This window comes from Ceratotherium simum, chromosome 15, assembly GCF_057802395.1.
Source record: "Ceratotherium simum simum isolate JZ-2026a chromosome 15, ASM5780239v1, whole genome shotgun sequence".
NCBI lineage: Eukaryota > Metazoa > Chordata > Mammalia > Perissodactyla > Rhinocerotidae > Ceratotherium > Ceratotherium simum.
Window position 1 is genome coordinate 42,398,732 of NC_141914.1, and position 23,367 is coordinate 42,422,098.

At 38.8% G+C, this 23,367-nt stretch overlaps 1 protein-coding gene and 1 long non-coding RNA gene across 2 annotated transcripts in view; one reads left to right on the plus strand and one right to left on the minus strand.

Moving 5' to 3' along the window:
* Positions 1-13,123, minus strand: part of LOC147915190 (uncharacterized) — a 56,097-nt gene extending 42,974 nt beyond the window's left edge. The window contains exons 1-3 of the long non-coding RNA XR_015554495.1: positions 13,038-13,123; positions 7,711-7,792; positions 6,499-6,657 (exon numbers count right to left, since the gene is read on the minus strand). This is a non-coding gene — a long non-coding RNA (uncharacterized LOC147915190). The remainder of the gene's footprint in view (positions 1-6,498; positions 6,658-7,710; positions 7,793-13,037) is intronic.
* Positions 1-23,367, plus strand: part of PEX5L (peroxisomal biogenesis factor 5 like) — an 86,363-nt gene that overhangs the window by 27,577 nt on the left and 35,419 nt on the right. The window contains exon 6 of the mRNA XM_014783161.2: positions 4,713-4,808. Within this exon, the coding sequence (XP_014638647.2) occupies positions 4,713-4,808 (96 nt within the window). The remainder of the gene's footprint in view (positions 1-4,712; positions 4,809-23,367) is intronic.

Here is a 23,367-nt window from a genome sequence, read left to right on the forward strand (position 1 = left end):
CGGCAGTCTAACTCCAGAAGTCATGCTCTTAATGACTACGTTATACTGTCACCCAAGGTCTCCTAGGCGTACAAACATTTTTCTTTTCTACAGTTAAGCAGATCCCTTTTCCCCTTTGATTTCTTTTGAAAACAATACTGAGGTTTTTTAAAATGTGTTTTGGTGGGAGATCTCTAGCAATAAGGTAAAGGCAATGGCATGAGAAGCTATGGATGACTGACATAGAAGTTAGCCAACAGAGTTATGCTAGGAAAACCACAGCCACAAATATGAATTTTCAAATCATAATTTTGATCACGATCATAATTTTGAGTAAAGAGAATAAAACCTAATATTCTTCTTAAAGAGTTATTTAATTCTTCTTACCCTTCACCTAGTGCTTATCACTAAGAATAATCAACAGCTGGGGAAACTAAATGCTTTCTTCTTTGTTGTGTAATACCAATTAAAATGCTGTTTTTAAGGCCAAGGAACTTCCAGGGTTGCTGTAACTGTGGAGCATTTTTTAAAATCATGCAACAAAGAAAAGAAATGCCTATGTCAGAGTACATTCGTGAGCTCCGGAGTTCCACCTACACACCCGTAATGTCAATACCAGATTAGAAGTTCTCACAGTGTGGTCCCCAGACAGCAGTGGAGCATCACCTGGGAACTTGTTAGAAATGCAGATTCTGGGGCCCACCTACTGAATCAGAAACTCTGGTGGTGGGGCCCCCAATCTGTGTTTAGACAAGACCTCCAGTGATTCTGCTGCCCACTAAAGCTTGAGAACTACTGATAGAGCCATTGTGCTGCCAGAACAGCTGCAACTCAGTCTTACCGGTGTAATTGTCTTGTTGACCATTCCTCTAGTTCAAGTACTGAGCAATATCTGCAGTTTACAGGCATTACTGCATTCATATATTTTCCCATATTACAGTTTTTGCCTATAATGAAATTAGATGTAAAAAAAAAATATCTTGGTTGAAAGGAAGCCTGATCTTTACTACGTATTATAATCTGTATTTCATCCTCAGTTCTAAATCAGCATGTCTGAGCACGCTGCTGTGCTGCTGAAAAGTTTCAGAATCTTTAGTTGCATACTACCCTCAGTTTGAAAACTGCCTCTGCTTACATTCAATATTTACCCGTATTTTATAACATTTATCTTATGCTTTCCTGGGCAAAATCAATGTCTTTAAAATGTGAGGTAGATAACGCTTGAGTTAGTAATAACCTAGGGCCTTTCTAACAACAGGGAAAATAGCACTTACCTAGAGTAATTGAACTAGCAAGATAAAATTTCATTTGCACAGTAAGATTCTATTCACACTTGCTGTTTTAAGCGGTAAAGAGAATATGAACTGTAGTCTAGAATCGTGAGAGAGATTTTGCTTCTTCTTCCTGATATATGGTGCCCTTTGCATCCTGTGATTCATAATCCACTTGGGTCATGAAACATTGATGAAGGGAAGCTGGTGACAGTAATGGAGTTCTGTTAGGTCAGGCTTCACAGGAAAGACAGCTCGTATTTCACTGGTGATAAGTGTCTCTAGTGAAAGGTGGTGCCTTGGGACAAGAAAATTAGTGCTTTCTCTTTCTTCTCCTCATGCCATTCATGGGTCGTTCCTGACATTATTAGATAAATGCACAAAGTTTATTTCTTACCCTGTCCACATTTTTAAAATTTATTTGTTTGTTTATTTCACTAATGAGTGAACCAGCAAGAAAACAAAAGAGTTGGTTCCAAAAGCAAAAGATTAAGGAACAGAGATTTATATAGCCAGTTAGGAAAGAACTACCGAAATAAGTTTGCCAAGTTTGATACAAGATTGGTTAACTTTCCACAAGACAATAAGATCATATCACCTTTGGGGTTAAGTCCTCTACCAGGCTGTAACATCCTAACAACTTAACAATTTTAAAAGGTTGTAAACCATCTGCACCTTTATATTTGTTGATCAAATATATTGTGACACAAGAGTGTCAGATGAGGGTTGTAGTGGGCTGAATGGTATCCCCAGAAAAGATATGTCCACATCCCAATCCCTGGAACCTGTGATAGTCAATCTCACTTATGTTTTTGGAGATCTCCCCCGGCAACCCTCTCTCTAATGTCTGGGTTGAGAGAAACTAGTAGCTTTCACAGGGCCCAGAGAATAAGAGAGGATGCTTGTTCATGGTGGCTCTTAAGCCTGGCCGACCCAAGAGCAAGGCTTAAGGCCTGGACATGTCCTCATCGCCCTCCCTCTTCTGACTGTGGGCATCCCTCCAGGGGTCTCATCCCTGTGCTGCTCACGGGTCTTGCTCTTTACTAGGCACCCCACTAAGGCATCCAGCAGCCATTCCCCACCCCCAAAACCAGGGCAGTAGGGCTTTGCGAGCATAGACCTCTGCCACTCCAGGCACAGGACAAAAAAACAAGTCCCCCCTCAATTCCTGTAAACCCCCGTTAGCATCCTGGATTGGCCAAGAAACCTTGACTGAGAACATAGCTACCTTCTGGGTGTAGGAGAGAGAAACACCTTTCATTCATTCATTCATATACCCTGACAGCCTGTTTTCAACAAATATTGACTAACTGTTTATAGAGCACCTACTGTTTGCAGGGGATAGCAGGGATACAGCAGTGAACACATGGAGGAGAATACATAAATTAATGTTTCAATAAATTAACCTTCTACGTTCATTAACGCAAGACACAGTCTCAGACTGTTGTTTATGCTCAGACGTGTTCATAATAATTACTTCATTATTGTTTTCAGCCCACAATATTCTTGAGGGCTTCTTGGTTGACTCTCTCAACATGCATGAACCTTCGAAGAACGTTTCTATATTTTGCAACATCTTAAAATGGCAAGTTGAGCACAGCACCCCCACCCAGTGAAAGGCAGTATGGTGCAGTGGTTATGAGGTTGGCCTCGAGGCACCAGCCCTACTACTTACTAGCTAGGTGACTTTGGGCGAGTTAATTAATGTCTCTGTGCCTCAATGTCATGGGGTTGATGATAATACCTACCTCATGGGTTGTTCAAAAGACAAAATGAGTTATAGTATCTAAAGGACTTGGAGCAGCATCTGGCATGTCGTGAGCCCTGGTATTACCACTGTGTAATAATAAAGAGGGGGGGTCCTCCTGAGGACCAGTGATGGTGGAGAAAGAATGAACAGCAGCTGAGTTGTGTAGATGGTAAGTGCTGAGTGAAAGCCAAAGTTGCTATAGAACAGTGGTTTTTAAACATGACTGCTTTTCAAAATCACTCCAGGCTTTTAAACATTTTTGTCTGGGCCCCATACCCAGAGATGTTTATTTAATTGATCTGGGGTGGGGCCCAGGCCTGTTCAAGTAATCCCCATAGAAGCCAGGTTGAGCATCCCTACAGGAGAGCAATCTAACACATGGGCCAAGGAACCACGCTCTGTTCTGCAATTAAAGATGGGGGCGGGGACGGGGGGGCGTAATTCCCAAGCGTCTCTCCTGCTACTCCCCGAGGCCTAGCTGCCTTGTCAGTGCACTCGCTCATCCTGTGGGAGTGGTGCCTAGTCTGTAGGCACCACTGAGGCACACATCACCTGTCAGGCCATGGGCTTAGGTACAAGGGAGTGCAAAAATTACCAGCCAAAATCCTACCGCCATGGATCCCACAGTAAAGCAGGGAGGTAAACAAGAAAATAAGCAATTACAGAGAGAAAAATCAAAAACACTCTGAATGCTCATGGAGAGAGGTCTGAACAAACTACAGTATATACTTACTAGGAAAATCGGGGAAAAGAATGAGGTAGATCTGTAAATACTAAATGTGGAGACTCTTCCAGATAGATTGTTGAGTAGAAAAAAGTAAACTACAGAACAGCATAAGGTTTATGTTTCAAAAAATTTTTGAAACACATTACAATATTCTAGCTATGGGTGCATAAATATATATGCAACTGCAAAGAAAGAAGATCTAGAGGCACACCTCTTGTTTTCCATGATTAATTTTTTTTCAAAAAGAATGTATGTATTGTTTGTGAAATTAAAAATTAATAACATTTTTTAAATTCCAGCAGACTCTTTGCTGGGGGAAGGATCTTCTGGAAATATTTGCATTTAGCTAAATTAAGATGTATATCACATTGCCTATTAATTGTGACAAAGCAGTTGGCGTTATCAGACATGATTTTATCTGACTATTATTTAACGGAAAGCAATGTCCTGAGGAAATGGGACATGGTATATGAGACAGGCGTGTGCCAAAGAGGGAAGACAAAGGAAAGAGAATTCAGCATGAGGACCTGCTGCATTTATAAGGAGAAAGACATAACAGTCACCTTCCATCTCTGCAGCTTTCACAGTTTTACCTGAGGCTGGTCCTCCTAATAAGCTGAAAGCTTGAATATCAGTTTCTAGGTCTAGCTTCTAACGGAAGTTCCTCATCCTAGCTGCATATTAGAGTCAGATGAGGAGGCATACTAAAATATGAACGCCTGGAAGCATGACCAATTAAATGCTCAGGTCAGGCCTGAGCATTTGTTTTACTATGACCCACTGTTAGAAGAATCATGCATGTGCGCTCACACACATTTTGTCACCATCCCAGTTTGGGCAACATCATGCTTGCAAAGTACTCCAAAAATGACATCAGTTGTAGGTATGTCTTTAAATCTAGGGGAATATGGGAAAAGGATAAATATTTGTATTTCTGTATTATGTGATTCCAATATTATAACACCATGTGTTTGGTTTATTTCAGGCTCGACTGACCAAAGAACAGCGCTGGGGAAGTGCATTGCTTTCCAGAAACCACTCCTTAGAAGAGGAATTTGAAAGGGCAAAAGCAGCAGTGGAGGTAACTTTTTTTTGCTTGTTTTCCTGTGTCATGTTTCTGAGGGGAATTCAAGAAATCAGACTTCAGCAGGATACATATGAAATGGGTCTTACTTTACAGACATGAAATAACCATGATTATGATGGTTAGAATGAGACTTGTTACCAGAGCATTTGACGACCCACCAGGGGTGACTGACAGATTCCCTTGTATGCCAATTCTGTGATAGACTAGCAGTGACTGGAGTCCTCGGTCAGAGAGAACTCTGAGCCTTGTCTGGGTTCCATGAGGAACCTATGCTATGCATTTGCTGTGCCTTTGTGAGGAGCCAAGCTTCATGCCTGACGTTTTTATCTCTCTAGCATCTAGAACAATATCTGAAACATAGAAGGTCTTGCTGCCTCTAAAATATTATACATTTTCCTAACTGGGTGGGAGAAAAGGCATGGCTGAGATTTCTAGCCAATGGATAGCCCATCTTGACTTGAGCCATAATTTTTCACTGTTAAAAGTGTCCGAAACAATGACAATGTTGATAAATCAAATGAAATACTTAATTTGAACATTAATTTCCTTATTTAGCCTTCTAATGAGAAAGAAAGGAGAGAGAAAGAGAAAGAGATAGAAGAAGAAAGAGAGGAGAAAGGGAAGCCCCCAAAAAAGTAACCTTTGCTATTTTTTATCCATTTCCTTCCTGGCTGGAATTGCAGAGTCCCTCACAGATGCCATCTATGATACTCATCAAAGCTTTGCTTGATTGCTATTTGAGAGTGAAGCTTTTCACTGAACCTAAGTATGAACTTGTTAGGACCTCCATTTCTATTACTGATATGAAATCTTGAAAATTGAAAGTATTCCTGTAATACGGTTCATTTATGTGTCTCTCTTACCACTAGAATTTGGATGAAATTATTGTACTATGGGCAGTCTTTCAGTAACTTCATACTTGAAGTGCAATTAAATCATATTTGCAGTATATTATTAAAAGGATTCTTCATATTCTAGGAAATAATTTCAGCCATAATTTCATATCATTATTCAGAAACCCAATAAGGGAACAGTTTTATCTCATCACAATACAATCCACCTAAATTTCTTCTTTTAATTTTAGCCTTTTTTAGTTAAAAAAAAAAGTTAATGCATATTTAGTGATCTTGAATGTGATCAACTGATATATTTGATTGAGCGCAGCTGAGTTTAATCCAATTGTTCAACTGCATGGAGCCTGCAGTTCAATTTATCTTAAATGTAATTTTTTCCAGACATAACAGCTGATTTAAATTTATCTTTTGACTTCCTACTGTGTGTAGCACACTGAATTAGTGCTAAAAAGAAGATTATTTAGAATCATAGAATCTTGGGTCAGAAAAGACATTAGAATTTATCTAGTCTGATTTATAATGAGAAAGACAATGGGTTCACACTCAAAAGAATTACAAAGTAACATATCAACAAGGAAAAAATTATGCATTTATCTGTCTATCTATGTGCATGTGTATGTGTGTATGTATATATATTCACAAATCATTTCATCTTAGTTTTGGTGGAGACCTTAGAAATCATCTATCCCAACCAGGCACACAAAGCAAAATTTTTTTCTATTCAAACATACCTTATTTCTACTTGAAGACTTCCAACTAAGGAAAACTCACTTATTTTCAAGAAAATCTATTTCAGTTTTGGACAATCCTACCTATTAAGAAGCTCTTACCTGTATTATCCTAAAATTGGCCAACTAGCAACTTCCAGTTTTGCTTAGTCTTGGCTTTGCCCTCTCTGGAACAAGGCAGAATTGGTTGGAAGCCTTCTCTCCATGACACCAACCTCACCCCACGAAGTCTTGTCTTCTCCTGGCTTCTCCTTGTCTCTTCTGGGGATTGAGAGATCTGTTATTCCAACTTGTCACTAGTAGCTAAATGACAACATACATCTTATCAATCAATATAGGCCTCAGTTTCCTCAACTCTATTGTCCTTTCCAGCTACAAAATCCTAGGAGGCTCTAAGTTACTTCAAGTGGTCATTCATTCAGCAAATATTGCTATCTGCCTACATGTGCTGACTGCACATGTAGTCATGTGCAGGTACATGTACATGAACCAGGTACTAGAGACAAAGAAATGAGCCAGCCTTGAGACAAAGAAATGAGCTAGCCTTGATTAGCTGTCTAACAATAGCATGGGCCAGAGGACCAACATGGACAAATCACTTGCTCCCCACTTGCTCCCTCTACTTTTGTTTCCTCATGTGTAAGGTGAAGGCCTTGGATTTCTAATACATTAAAACCTTATGAGTGTATGGCTTCAAGAGAAATAAATAGTAAGTACAGCATTCCCAGCAAATCAGAAAATGGTAAGCAAATTTGCTCAGCCGGAAACCTGGAACTGAGAAGCTCCCTTAAGGAATGAGGGAGGATGATGCAGACCAGAAGGTGTGAACAGGTGTGAAGAAAAAAGGTGTGTAGAGGGGAGGGAATATTTCCCTAAGCTGATGGTAAATCAGACCTACAAAACTGCACATGTATGTGGGCTGTTTACTTCCCAACATTCTTCTTATGCAGGTATAATCTAAATTCATAGTAGAAGACATAATAAAATGCATCAAAGAGTCTTGGAAATATACATGCCCTTTTACTCAGCCACTTATTAGAATTTGTCCTAGAGAAATAATCATGAAAATTCACAATGTTTTATCCATAGAATTTTTTTAAATAGTGAAAATTTGGGAACAGCCCGAGTGTCCCATAATAGAGAATTAACTAAATTATATCTCTACAGTAAAATGCTATATAACCATTAAAAACTAAAATATAGAAAAATATTTAAGATCATGTAAAAATGTCTAGTGATAATTAGAATAATAATTTATACACTGACAGCTTTACAGTATGATCCTAACTTCGTAAAATGATGATAGCATAATACCTCGCATGTTCAAGTATGTACTGTGTGCCAGCCACTAAGTCAGGAGCGTTACATGGATCTTCATTTAATCCTCACAACAGTCCTGTGAAGAAGGTAGTATAAGTATTGCCATTTTGCAGATGAGAAAATTGAGGCTTAAAGAGATTTTAGACAGTTATGTGGCATTTTATAAGCATTTAAGATAGATTGAAAAATGAACAACCTCATTTAGCAAGTTACAAAGCCTGATTTTCCCTCAGACTCCAGGGCCCATATTCTGAATCACTGCACTATATAAGCACAAAGAGAGTTTGTGCCCAAATGTTAACAGTAGTTATTCTTGGGTGGCTAGATTTGGAGTGATTTTATTTCTTCCATTAACTTATCTGTATTTTCCAAATGTTCCATCATAAACATGTATTATGTTGAGAATCAAGGAAAAAGTGGTAAATAATAGACACACTAGTGGGATATAAGACTCTTAAAAGAACTGTGAGTGCCTCATTCTTCACTTCACGACAAATAAGGAATGGCACTGCAGATTGGCTTCGTCAGAGACAGTTCTAAACACTAGTAACACCCAGATGAAAATCATGCCTGGAGCAAGTTGAATTTTTCCAAAGTCTCCGTCTTATATTTTTATATCCTCTGATTCCAATATTTCTTCTATTTCACATTCTGTTCCATTCTTAACCCTAATTCCTTTTGTCCTCATCCTGCCTCATGACCTGGCACCTGGTCCCTTTTCCAGCTCCTTCTGCTCCTCAGTCCCCTCATGAGCTCCAGGGGCACTGCCGTTCTCTCTTTTCCTCTCGCATGACAACCTCATTGCCCGCTGTCCCCACTCTGTCTTTCCTCTGCGGGGAACACTCTTCCCCCAGGTCCTCATGTGGCAGGTTCCTTCTTGTCATTCAAGTTTTAGCTTGAGCGTTGACACCTCAGAAAAGGTGACCCTGACCACCCAGTTGCTATCACAGCACCTGGAGTTTTATTTTTCATCCTTATATTTATCACTTGGTCTTTTCTTGACTGTTTCTATTTATTTGTGTTTTTGCTGTCTGTCTTTCCACTTGAAAATATAACCTCCATGAGAAAAGGGGCCTTGTCTCTTATTTACCACTGTAACCCAATATATAGAACTATGACTGGTACCTAGTAAGTATTCAATAAATGTTTGTTGAATTAATGGATGATTGGCTGATTGTTAATCACCTAATATGGGCAACACTTGTTTCTATCTCTTGTTGCATACAAAGTGCCATATCACCTCCTAATATAATTTAGTATCTGCATTTTCATAGCTGTTGTAAACAAACAATTCTGTCTATGGCATACAGGTTTCTGCCAGGGACTGTGCTGAAGTGTCCTCTGTGGTTGTCTTGGTCTCAATGTCAGTCAGTGATAAGAACACACTTATAAGAATGCAGGCAGCACCAGCCAATCTTGCCATGGAGTAACAATGGGCATGTTTTGTATTTTGCATGGTACGAACTAGTTTTTACTTATACTAATACCTGACAACATGCAATTCAACTAATGTTTGAGTTAACATGCCCTAAAATACAATATCTTCTGCTGGACAAAAGACAACTAACACCACATGCACAGTTATTGCATATTGTAAATGACCTGGGAATCTGTTTATGTGCAAAGGCTGACATTGCTCAAGCTCAAATTGAACTGTTAGATCTAGCAAGGCCTTGCTAGGTGAGGCTCTTTGCCTCCATAGCTTACATTTTATTGAAAAATCACTGCAAATTCATCTCTGCTTGAAGTGTTATAATTTTAGGACAAAGAGCCAAATATGCCTATTCTGGGCTTTTTAAAAAAAAAATGCATCTTCTCTGAACAAGAAGGGAGAGGAGCTTCCTCCATGTTTCCTCCTGGATTTTCTTCCAAGTCAGCATCCTAAATGCACTGTCAGCTACAAGGGGCCCCTAGGAGCAATGCACAGGGAGGCACAGAAGTGAGAAGCAGGGAAGGAGCCCCGGAGCTCAGTGAGGCCTGAAACTGCCTTCCAGGAACCGAGCTCCCTAGGGAGAGCAATGCTGCCTCTGCAGAGGACAGAGAAGGTCACTCGGGCAGCCAGTACACCTGCAACCCCACACCAAAAATACCTCCTTTATCACCGTTAGCAGGGAGGGAGAGAGCCCGCCAGCATCTGGTGTTATGTTTAGCTGGTTAGTCTCTCTAGGTGCCTCGGCCTTCATAATAAACTGGATTTAGCAACCAATTCGTCAGACACGGTTAAGCTTCTTCTATGGGCTGGGCACTGTGCTGAGTGCTAAGAATAGAAAATTGAATAAGATGGTGTCTGCCCTTAAAGAGCTTGAAGAATCACAGGTATAAACAGCTCAGAGATCACTCAAGTAGAGCTTGTCACGTAGTCTGGGTTTACACATCCACCTCCCCACTAGACTTGGACCTCTGACAGGCAGGACCGTGAATCATTCTTCTTTATGTTCTCAGCACCTGTCAGAGAGGCTGGTGCAGAACAAGGCCCCACAAATTTTTGCTGGATAAATAAAAGAACAAATTAGCAATTTATTCCTCTAATGCATCTATTTCATCTAAGCATCTCTTCTCTAACGGGTGCTTAAGAAATATCACAAACTTTCTGACTAATAGAAGATGAACTTTGTGTCCCTGGAATCAAAGTCACGTTTCACTTGGCTCCAATAGTCTTATAATGCTTGTCGTGTGGATTTTAATCCATATTTACACAGACCGACTTTCACCCTGTGGGCGGTATTCCTGTGAGCAGATTTTGAAAAGACACAATAAAATATATGAATGAGGAAAAATGAACTTGCATGGGCAAAGGTAACTGCAGTGGTCAGAGGCAAGAAAAAGAATAGGAAGTGTAACTTTAAATCCTTTTGGCTAATTAATTGAGCCCATTAAATTCTACTAAAACCTTTAAATTCTGGAGCTCTGAACTCTTCTCATGCCCCAGTTCTCTTCCGTTTGAGCTTCACTTGGGATATTGCTTGTAAGTAGTTTAAAATGTCCACAAATTCTTTGATACTCCCTTCAAAATACGGAGCTTAATTCTCCTCCCCTTGAGTGTGGGCTGGGCTTTAGTGATTCACTTCTAGTAAATAGAATAAAGTGGAAGTCACGGTATATGACTTTACAGATTAGGTCACAAAAGGTAGTTTATGACCTTCTTGCTGCTCTCTCTCTCGGATCACTTGCTCTGGGGGAAGACCAGCTGCCATGTCATAAGAACCCTTAGCAGGTAAGGAACCAAGGCCTTCTACCAACAGCCAGCGAGGACCTGAGGCCTCCTGTCAACAGCCGCATGAATGAGCCATCTTGTAAGTGGGTCCCCCAACCCCATTGAGTCTTGAGATGACTGCAGCCCCAGCCAGCAGCTTAATTCCAACCTCATGAGAGACCCCAAGTCAGAACCCCAGCTAAGCTACTCCCAAGTTCCTGACCCTCAGAAATTGCATGAAATAGTAGATGTTTGTTTTTTTAAATGTTTTCTATGTGTTGGGGTAATTTGCTAAGCAGATACATAGTTATTGCTTTGCTCTGCTTCTGCCACCCCCAGACTTATTCTACTCCACTACTCTCTTCCCCGTCTCCATCCCCAACACGTACTACAAAAATGGGGAGATTACCCTAGCAGCACAGAAACAAGGTATTCATTCATTCTAGAATGTAATTTTTCAAACTATCCCCCCTCCCACTTCTACTGGTCTTCAGTCTACCTTCTCTGATCCCCGAGGGTGAATGAAGAAAGACCTTTTTGTGATAATCCCTGTTCCTTAGGGGCACATTCATCCCTTCACCAAGGATCTGGTCAGGAATTGCCTTTTCTTCCTCACAACACCTAGACCTCTCTTCATTGAGCCTCATTGAAAACTACCTCCTAACTTTCCATTTCTATGTTCAATCTCAAAGGAGTCAGCCCTCAAGATAACTCCTCTTCAGGCTTCAGGCTAACTTTCCCTCCAGCAGCACCATATGAAACATCACAGGCAAATTGGTAATTACTGTTTGAGAACATGGGTGGTGAAAGAATTTAATACTAATAATTCCTGTTCTGGAAATGTGGGTGACCTTCTGTATCCCTCTGTTAAGTTTAACTAGGAAATGTCATATTCAAAACAACACAACATAAACCCAGCTCTGGTGACATAAGCTTAAAAATTGTTTCCATATAGAAATTTTGTTTTCACCTGAAGTTATTCTCTGTGTATATACCATAGATCTGATAGGCACCTCAGAAATATTAAATGGTTGAAGGAAATTGGAGACCATTCTTGAGCTGCTTTTATTAATATAGGATTATGTAAGAAACTGATGATTTGGGTGCCCTCCTACCAAGAAGATTATCTGTCTGTACCACCCCCTCACATTTCCTCTTGCTTTCTATTGACAGTGTCACTTCTTTGAAGTAGGTGGAAGAGATTAATGGATTAAACACTACTTAAATCATTCTGACTTCAATTCAACATCCCAAAAAGAAAAAATGTTCTGAAAATATATGAAAACATTCTTTGGGCAATATTGAAGGAATCTTGAGGTTAACTGCTCAAGATACAGATTTCCTAAAGCTTAGCATGTCATGCTAGCTAACATGCTTCCCACATCAAATTGTAGATAGATCACATAAAGATGTGTTGTGAGTTCATTGGGAAACTGGCAACTTTACTCTCATCTTCATTCAATTTCCTTCCATTTTAAACAAACAAAAATTGATTTCCAAAAACAATATGAAGCAGCGATAAGAATTATCAATGTGACTTGTGATAAACCTTCATAGGTGATATGGGTGAAAGTATAAAGAGGTATAAGATAGCCTTAGATAAATTTATGGATAAGTGATCTACTTAAAGGAAGAGAGATATTTAGAGTCCAACTCTAATTTTTTAAAGTCTTTCACTGTCCCTTGATATCCACTGTATAAATACTAAAGTCATAAAATCTTTGAATTGACCCGTTTGAACAAAACCTCAGTTATCCACAGATCAGTTTTCTAGACCATCATATTTGTAGACAAGCTCCAGACCAAAAAGTAGCTTGGATAAATTCCATTAACTTCAAATCTGGGAAATACAGGGTCTGCATTCTGGACATGATCTCATCAACAAACACATACTGAGCAAATCAAGGGAGAGGAAGGTGAACATGAAGAGATGTAAACTCTATCTGAGCCAGCCTTGAACAGTTACAGACTGCTCTGTGCATCTCTTTGTCCACTGGCAAGACCAAGACAATAATTTTTATCCTTTCCTCTCCAAAGAGATTCTTTAAAGATCATGAGACTATAGTTGGAAGTAATTTAAACCATTTGTTAGAAGGCTCTGTACCCAGGAATCACATGTTAAACTTACATAAAAAAAGCGAGGTAGCATAATAACATATATGGGAAGAGTCTCCAACCAGACAGGGGTCCTGGTTCTGACTTCGCCACTATCTTGCCATTTGGGCCCCAGCTTTCTCATCTGTAAAATGAGAAATTTGAATGGGATTAAATTTGATGTACTTGGTCTATAAGATTAGGTGGAAAATGAATGAATATTTTATTTTAATAATTGTGCGTTTATTTTAGTATATAGTAGAAAAATATAACTAGCACTTCAAACTGGTGATTTCATGGACATAATTTAGGCAAGGCTAGAGTAGACTTCACCTATTTAAGTAAAAGCATTGTATCAATTATAAGATATGTTAAGTAATTAATAATAGAAGCACAGAAATGACAAAAGTTATAGTTAGGATCAAATGACTCAAGTTTAGGAAACACTGGGATTGATGATTTTGAGGTCCAGGATTATTTAAGGTAACACTAGCAGCTATAAAATATTCCCCAAAATGCAATTGCTCAAACAAAATAGTTTCCTTTGTGTAATAATAAAAGTCCCAGAATAGCAGGCAGATCTGTTCCATGCCATCATTCAGAGTCCCAGGCTCCTTGCAACTTGCTTGTTCTCTATCCTTTAGAGTGTTATCCTCACCTGCATGGTCGAAGCCAAGTTGCTAGTGTGCTGTTGCTCTAGCTCCCACCAGGGGAAAGAGAGCTTACAGGAGGCAGGCACGCCTTCCTAAAAGCTCTGGCCCGGATCTCAGCTGCTCATACTCCATTGGCTGGAGCTTAGTGAAGCATATCACACCACCACCACTGCCCTTGCCCCAAACCGCAAGGGAGGCTGGGAAATGGCCACAGCTCTATCACCACAGAAGAAAGGAGAGAGTGTGTTTTGATTGACAGCTAGCAGTCTCTGCCACAGGCACCTTCCAGCTCTGATATAAATCTACTTATCTGAAGCATTCAAAACCCCATCTCCTAATTAACAATGCTGTGCCATATAAACCAATCATCAGTATTCTATAAAACTTCCTGTAATATTAAATATTATTATTCCCCGTTGATTAAAAAGGAACAACAATGAGATCTGCAGGTTAAGTACCCTATTTGTGTCAAATAGTGAAGTCAGGGATTAAAATAGTTTTAGTCTTTAGTTCAAGTTAGTAGAGCTATCTGCCTACTTTGGTTTTGAATGACTTTTTATAAAATAAAATCAAAATACTGTATGATGAGAGACATCTCTTTTCTGACGACAAACACTCAAACTGCTCATTAGTTTAATAAGTAAAATGTCAAACACACAATAGTACAGAGTTCAGTGGAGAATCAGTAAACTCCCTGTGGGCAAAGTGGCATCCTGAATTTCCTTTATTCATTTGACTAGGGCATATAATATACCTTACCGTGATGGGTACATAGTTGACGTTCAATACAGAAATACTTCCTATTGATTAAGAAAGTGGTCATTTTCCATGAGGGTAACCAGTTCTACCTCTTCCTCTCACATGATCAGTTGTCAGTCTCGTAGATCTTGTATTAGTCAGGGTTCTCCAGAGAAACAGAGTGAGTAGGATATATAGGTGGAGAAGGATAGAGAGAGAGATAGAGACAGAGACAGAGAGAGATTGATTTTTATTATAAGGAATTTGCTCACATGATTATGGAGGCTGGAAAGTCCCACAGTCTGCCATCTGCAAGCTGGAGACCCAGGAAAGCTGGTAGTGTAATTCCAGTCCAAATCCAAAGGCCTGAAGACCAGGAGAGCCGATGGTGTAAGTCCCAGTCTGAGGACAGGAAAAGACCAAAGTCCTGGCTCAAGCTGACAGGCAGAGACAACGAATTCTCTCTCCCTTCCTCTGACTGTTTATTCTCTCAGGCACTCAGCAGATTAGAAGATGCCCATCCGCATTGGAGAGGGCCATCTGCTTTACTCAGTCCACCCATTCAAATGTTAATCTCATCTAGAAACACCCTCACAGACACACCAGAAATAATGTTAACCAAATCTCTGGGCGCGCCATGACCCAGTCAAACTGACACATAAAATTAACCATCACAGGTCTTAATGACATTCCCAGAGGTCCCCAGTCTTCTCTGCAACCTCTGGTACTGTCCTGTAAGAGATGTCGCAGGCCGTCTTAGAATTTGTGCCTTATACCAGGGATTCATAGGACCCACCGCATCACCACAGAGAAGGGGCTGAAATCCAGAGATGCTAAGGGACTTGCCCAAGCACACACTGAGGATTACTGGCATGCAGAACTAGAACCCACGTTTGCACATTCCCTTGGAGCTGTCGATAAAGGCAGAAATTTCTGAATTCAGATAGTAAACAATATTGAAAATTATTTGAACTTGAAATTTGGTTTGGAGATGTGTATTTCTTTCCTTACATCAGATTTCTTTACTTAATATTTTGATTTTAATTTATATTAAAATTACTTGGTATTCTTTGAAATACACATTAACACCTGCCAAGGGCAGCTACCTTTAATGGACCAAGAGGGCTGGTGGCATGGAGAGAGAGTAAGTAAAAGGCAGAGAGGTATTAAAACATAGCTGGAAATTATCAGTACCATACGGGAGCCACGTGCAAATAATTGGAGACTAATTTGATTTCCTGTGAAAAGCTGAATTGCATGCTAAAATCTGAGAATAAAAGGTTTACAGGGATATCCTATCTTAGTTAACCTGTATCCAAAGAGTGAAAATGGATAAATAAAAACCTCAAGTCAAACCGCAAAATCAGAATATTATGTTTGTTAAATCCATTTGCTTCCTACATTCAAAAAGCTTGAAATATAAAAAATAAAACAAACAAACACAGCCTAACAGAAACAGACTCATAGATACAGACAACAAACTAGTAGTCACCAGAGGGGAGAGGAGTGGGGGAATGGGAGAAATAGATGAAGGGGATCAATAGGTAAAAACTTCCAGTTATAAAATAAATAAGTCACAGGGATGTAATGTATAGCATAGGGAATAGAGTCAATAACATTGCAATAACATTGTATGGCGACAGATGGTAACTAGACTTAGCATAATGATCATTTTGTATTGTATAAAAATATCAAATCACTATGTTGTATACTCGAAACTAATATAATATTGTATGTCAATTATACTTCAATAAAAAAATTAAATTTAATTAAATTTTTAAAAAGAAGCAAAAAAAAGAAAAAAAGCCTGGGTAGTCTTAGAAAAGGGATGAATAGTCAAATATTCTATTTCTGTGTCCTGCACGTCTCTGAAATAAAAATGCAGACATATTCAGGATTGATTACCTGATCTGACTGCAGAGGGGAAGTAGATCAATCACTCTATCCTTAAACCTAAATGCGAAAAAAGATTTCCTTTTCACAGAATAAATAAAACCAATCTGAGTGTGTTTCCCCCAGTTAAACTCAGATGTCTTTCTGCTGTGGTAACAGGGTGATTATTGAAGCCATTGATGTAGCCCCCAAAGTAAAGGCCACACTTGAGAAAGCTACATTTGAAATTCACCACTTCCTTGTCTAAATCATTTCGTATGACTCATTTGGTATTCTAAAGATAGTCTTCCTTTTCAAAATAAGCTGTTTTGTGATATAAAGCATTCATTCTCTACCTATGGTGAACAGACACTGAATTGTGAGCATCAGATTTAAGAATCACCTCATAAAATAGGTTTAATTTTAACCGGCCAAGTGGCAATGATACAGTATGGTCTTCAAAACTGGAATTATTTCTTTCATTAGTGAAGTTTGATTTTATGGATCCACCAAATCACAGTGATTATTTGGATCAATAATAAAGATATATCCCATTTAAAATAACAGCTTTGCATCCTTCAGGTTGCCTGGGATGGGCGAGAACACACACACACACACACGTGCACACACATACACAGAAATATACAGAGACCACTATAAATTTAGGTGAGGTCCTGACTTATTCAGGCAAAGATCCCAGGCGTGATGGAGGTGAAGTGGCCACACAAGTGGAAACAGATACAGCTTCCCTGTTGAGCTTCCTCTAGAGTCCCTATTATGGGTGTGCAGCTGTTGGTGACACTAACTCCACACGGCAGGCCTTTTACACTTGGGCTTTGCATCAGCACTCAGGAAGAACTTACATAGCCCATCCTGAATGCACTTGTTTCTCAGGCTAATTCCAAACATGCCGTGTATCAGATCAGGGTTAGGAGACTTGGGATCTAGTTCTCCTCTGCCACTTCCTGCCCTGACAGGCTTAGAAAAGTCTTTTGCCCTCTCTGGGCCTCAAATTTCTTCATCTGTAAACTGAGACTATTCAGTTAGAACCATGGTACCCTAACTAGGCTGCCCATTGGAACTACCTGAGGAGCTTCCAAAAATCCTCTTGCCTGTGTCCCACCCCCAGAGACTGTGATTTCGTTGGTGTTGGCTGTGGCCTGGGTTTTGGAATTTTGAAAAGATCCCCAGGTGATTCGATATGCAGACAAATTTGGGAACCTCTGGATTTGATGATTTCTGAGGCTGTCTTCTGCTGTGATGGTCTGTGAGTCTATGATTCTTCGCTTTTGCCTAGGGCCATGCCTAAGTATCAGTTCTATTTTTAGCAATTGCTAAGAAAGAATATTCCAAAACTTTCCCAAGTGACCCATTTCAATGTCTTCAAATCATTCCCATCAGAATATATTTTCTTTATGTCTAATCTAAATTCCTGCTGCAGCAATTTAGGCCATGATGGGAAAAGATTGGATTGGTTGTTGAATTCCTTGCATGAACTTACATCACCAGCTTCACTCGTTTTTCACTCTTAACTAAATTCTCTCATTACAAATCTTTACCTAATTCTTTAACAAATTCCTTGTCAAGGTTCTAATAGAGAGGAGAAAATGCAAGATTTCTTACTGGTATATTGCCTAGAGTATATTTTCCAGTTTCTGCCAAAATCATTCCTAGATCTAAGTTCCTGTGAAGTTCTTAAGAATAATATGTTTTCAATCCTTTAATGTTTGTTATTGCTTTCCTTAGCCTCTTCCCAGATTTTCTCTATCACTCCTCAGTGTTTTTCTTCCCTTTATTAGTATACTTATTGAAGTTAACAGATTTCAACAAAACTAATTACAAGGGACATATCACAAGACACGTTCTGGGTGGATGCCCAAGGTTCAACTAAAACAACTGAAGACACTGTGCCATTTATAAAATAATTCTTTCCCACACTGAAAAAAGATGGTTTGATGCTCTTTACAGTTGTACCAGGATTTAGGAAGGATGAATGACATGAACATGAGCCCTTTATTTAATTTTTCTTGAATAAGTTCCTCTTTTAGCTCTTCACACTAGCTCCAAGGCTCAATTTGTTCTTTGTATATGTTCCATTCAGTGTGAACCTTTCTGACGTCTTGCTATGCCCATTTATTTGCAAATGAAAACAGAAGTACTTACCTGTCCTGGTTACAGAACTCTGGTTACAGAGCCCTAATGAAATCTGGACTGCATGGAAGGTCTTGGTTCCACATCACGGCTGTGTCACATCTGTGTTTTAGCAGCAGCAGGCAAGAATGCAGCAGCTTTGAAAAGTCGATGGTGCATGTGTCATATTGCCTCATTGTTAAACATGAGATTGATTGAACAGCATTGTGATCCAGCAAAATTATTCCAATTCATTGGACTTCTTCATGATTTTTACAGGATCTTTGAAATATTTTCAAAAGAGCAGCAGCATTTTACATAAATCCACTGAATGATGCTGACTGCTAAGGAACTTTTATGACATGACATGAACCATGCAGTATGTTTTTTATCTCCTCTACACCAGTGATACCTAAATTGTTTCTGCGGTGAAATGGTGACATTTCTAAACCTCTATCAAAGGAGGCTTCTCTTGTATAAAATATGGATGTGATACAGACAGAACAGAAGACATCTTCTATTTCAGTAAAATAAGCACGAGTAAAGAGCTCTGAGCATTGTGCCACCTTGTTCTGTGGGGTTGGTAAACTAACCAGAAACCTTCTCGTAGAATTTGAGGGTTAACTCAACTTAAAGTTGTTTAGGAAGTTGCACTGATCCTCACAAATCGAATCATGAATTCATTTATTTGTTTAAAAGACATTACACTTGTTAAGTGACTATTATTGTCAGACCCTACATTAGGTAATAGAGATATCGAAATGAGAGATACCATGCCTGCCCGCAACTTGCTCAAAATTCAGTGAAAGATAAAGATAACTAAGAATCCTAATGCAATGTAATCAGTACTATAATACAAGTAAGCCCCTGGTCCTCTGAGTGCATATTGAAGGGGGCTAACCCTGCCTGGCAGGCACAGAGGTTTCCCAAGAGCTGGCATCACACTCACAGTTGGAAGAGGGAGTGGGAGCAGAAGGAGGAAGGCATTCGAAGCAGAGGGAAGAATACATGCAAATGCACAGAGGCATAGATGAGTGTCTGTTGTATCTGAGGACCTGCAGGTGTCATTGGGTATGGTTAGAACATAGGGTGGGGACAGAGGAGTGCTGGGAGATGAGGCGAAGAGACATGCAGGGGAGGCAGAAGCCAGATGCTTCATGTTTTCCTTCAACAGATTTGTATGGAATGTATACCGTGTACCAAGCAATGGGCTGTGTAAGATACTGATTTTCTGCCGCCTCCCAGGCCGTTCCTCCCCAGTCTCCTTTGCAGGCTGCTCCACTTGTGTCTGTCTTCTAAATATACAGAGCCTCAGACACAGCCCTTGCTCCTAATCCCTTCTCCATCTACATTTTCTCCATAGCCATCTCTTTCAGTCCCATAGATTTAAATGCCACCTATACCCTGATGGCTCTCAGTCTGATTTTTCAACCTTGACCTTTCCCCAGAGACCTGAAATTGAATATCCAATTGCCTACTGATGCTGTCACTTGGGTTCTAATATCCATTGTGTACTAAATCGAACTCTTGATTTCCTATCCCAGACCAGTCCCTCCCCCAGTTCAGTAATAGCACCACAGTCTGCTCAAACCCAAATCCTAGAAGATAACCTTCTTTTCCCTACAGCCTCACAGCTGATCCAGCAGGAGGTCCTGTTGGAACAATGTCCAAACTAAAGGAATCCAACTGCATTTATTATCTCCCTTGCTCAACCCTTCCTCCACACCAGCAGCATCCCTGGACCAAACCACTGCCACAGCCTCCTCCTTGTCTCCCTGCTTCCAGTCTTGTTCCCCCAGGGAACACCAAGTTCTCTTCTTAAAGGATACATTCGATTCTATTACTTCCCTGCCAATAATGGCACTTAAAATCTGCCAATAGTTTCACATCACAAATAAAATGAGATCCAAAGTCTTTACTTATGGCCCATAGGACATGATCTGGCCCCTGCTATCTTTCCCTCTCGTCCCTCCTCCCAACTCCATAGGACATTCCAGCCACACTGGGTTTTCTCCCCTTTCACCCCTCCAATCTCATTCCCATCTCCATGTCCTCTGCCTAGAATGCTCTGACCTGGGTTGTTTAGGTCTCAGCTCACATGTCACCCTCTTTAAGAGGTCTTCCTTGATCACCTTTGCTGAAAGAAGTCTCCTATAATTATCCTATATATTTCTTACAGTGCTAATAACTATCTGAAATTATAGTATTCATTATTTATATATTTTTTATTATTATAGCCTTCCACTAGACTGGAAACTCCATGAGATTGGGGACTTTGTCTTGTCTACTGTTGTGTCTCCACTCTCTAAAATGGTGCACAGATACATAATCACAAACTGTGCTCAGTGCAAATGAAGGAAAAGTATAGAAGTTATGTGAGTTTATGTGGCATTGAAAAGTAGAATTCAACCTTCAGTTAAATGTACCCAGTGAATCCTATTTATTGTCTTCAGTATAAGACATTAGCACAATAGAGCTATTATCACAATAGCATAATTTGATAGCTTAGCACTCATTTGGACATTTCTGCCCCATTTGCTTTAGGAAAACTTGACCAAGTGGCAATGTTTATGACTTTGCAAAAGCTCGACTGGGGGGTGTGTCCCACTTATATTTTTAATGTAATTTTTAGCTAAAGAATACAGCCAGTATTGTTTATCACCATTTCAAAACCATGATGCTGACTTACAGTATATTCAAAGAAAAAAAACAGTACAAAAGCCTAGGAACAATTAAGTCTTTACTCAAAAACTATTAATTTATGGCAATGGCTCTTTAATCTATACCTGATTTTGTAAACAGATTTGAATAATCTTCTTGAAACTGGAATTTTTCCTGAATGTTTATGTTTCTTTACCTCAAGGCCAAAGAGAAAGACAAAGCAGTAGCATTACATCATAATATATCACCTGCCAGAATGAATCCCCACCTCTTCTACCAGAAAGAGGAGATTTTCTCTTCTTAAAGGAGAAAGCCTCTTCCAGAAGATTATCAGATTCTAGATTTGCTGATTAGTTTAGAGACTATGGTCTCCATAACAACCAATACATTTCACAGCCTGTGTTGGAAACTTTTTTCCTCCTTAAAAGCCTGTCATTAGAGAGCAAGCTACATCACAACACTGAAGGAGGGAAATAATACTTTAAAAAATATGTATAAAGTATTTTCTAGTTAGTGAAATGAATCAATATATTGGTTCAATTATTTATTTTTCAAATCCCTTATTTCAAGATATCTTTATTTCCTGTTATTCTACCATGCTATGACATTATTAAACATCTATTATTTGTCAAGCTTGTACTAGGTTTTGCACATATGCTATCTCACTTAATTCTCAAAATAATCCTGAGCTAAATAGTAGTAATCCATTTGCAGATGAAGAAATTACTCAAAAGCGCAGAGTAACACATTAGTAAGCAGGTACATTCGGGATTCAAACCCAAGCCTTACAGCTCCAAGACAGAGATTTTTCTGTGTATAGTGTTGCCTTCTCCAGAGATTTTAAGTAAAATTTCCCAAATCTAATAACAGAAGTGGAGCTAGAATCTAAATCTTTTAAATCCCAGTGAAACTTACATAACATCGGAAGTAAAAGAATTTATGGCTTTAAGAAAAGAGACTGTTAACATTTCTTCAAGAAAAGCTATGATAAACATCTCCATTATTCTTTAATACACTCGAAGTTGGATTCATGTGTTTTAAGGATGTATCAATATGTAGAGGCAGCCCTGGTACATCCAAGTTAAACACAATTTAAGGGAAATTTAATTTTCTTAATTACAAACTTTATTTCTCTGATTTTAACCTATTTTTAATTCCTCTGTTCTGACTTATTATTGAAATAATCAAAGAAACAAAACACAGGTGGAAAAAATCTTTATGAGTACTGGATAATAGAAATGGATACCACTAAAATGCCAGAAACTTTGAAGAATTTCTAAAAATATTCTAAAACTATTCTTGAAAGAAAACACACATAATGTCTTTATTAACAATCGAAGTCTAAAAACTTGATTTTTCAGCAAACACCGGAAAGCCAAGGTAGAAGTAGAAAGGAGTAAAAGGGATTATAAATCTCTCACCTTAAATGAAGGAATTCAATATTATATTTGTGGTTGAATTGGTAGAGAAATAAAAGGTCAAAATTATTTTTAATTGAATATTAACTACTAATACAATAAAAATTAATGTAATACTTCCTAATTAATAAAGGACAAAGAGAAAGAGAAGCTTATCCATATGGCAAATGATGGGGGGAAGAGAAAAGTAAGTCGTCTTATCTCAATTTTCACAATAAATATGAGTTAAATTATTCCATTGGAAAACAAAGACACTCTTCACAGTTTCAAAAATAAAATACAACTAAGTGTTTTTAAAAGAAATACAAATAAACAAAATGATACAGAAAACAAAATTATACATAAAATTAAACAAAATTATCCAGAAAAGTTATAGTAATGAGATGGGCAAAGCTATACAAGACACATTACTGGATAAAGGAGAATTTAAACCAAAAAGGGTTAAATGGAATAAGCGAAAGTTTATACTGATTAAAGGTAAATTTTACACTGAAGATATAATAATTATGAATCTTTGTGCATGGAATATATACTCAAAACATAGAAAATGAAAAGGTAGAAGTACAATAAAAGTTCTGCAATATGGTAGAATAGGTACCCTTCAACTCTTGTATTATAAATACTAATATTTAAATAAAATGTTAAATATTAAAACCATCTTTTTAAATGTGTGGATTAGCTTGAAATAGAGTAAGAGAAGTCCTTAGAGGGCAGAAATATGAAGTAGGAACATAAATTCAGAGTATGAGCAAGCACTAATGCTAGCAGCTACCTTAAATTATCTGCTAATCCCATTTATCTGCAGCTATGGATTTCAACAGTCACACCGGTGATAATAAAATCTTGGGCCCCAAAAAAGTGGGGAGTTAAGTTTTTAAAAAGGCAAGGAACT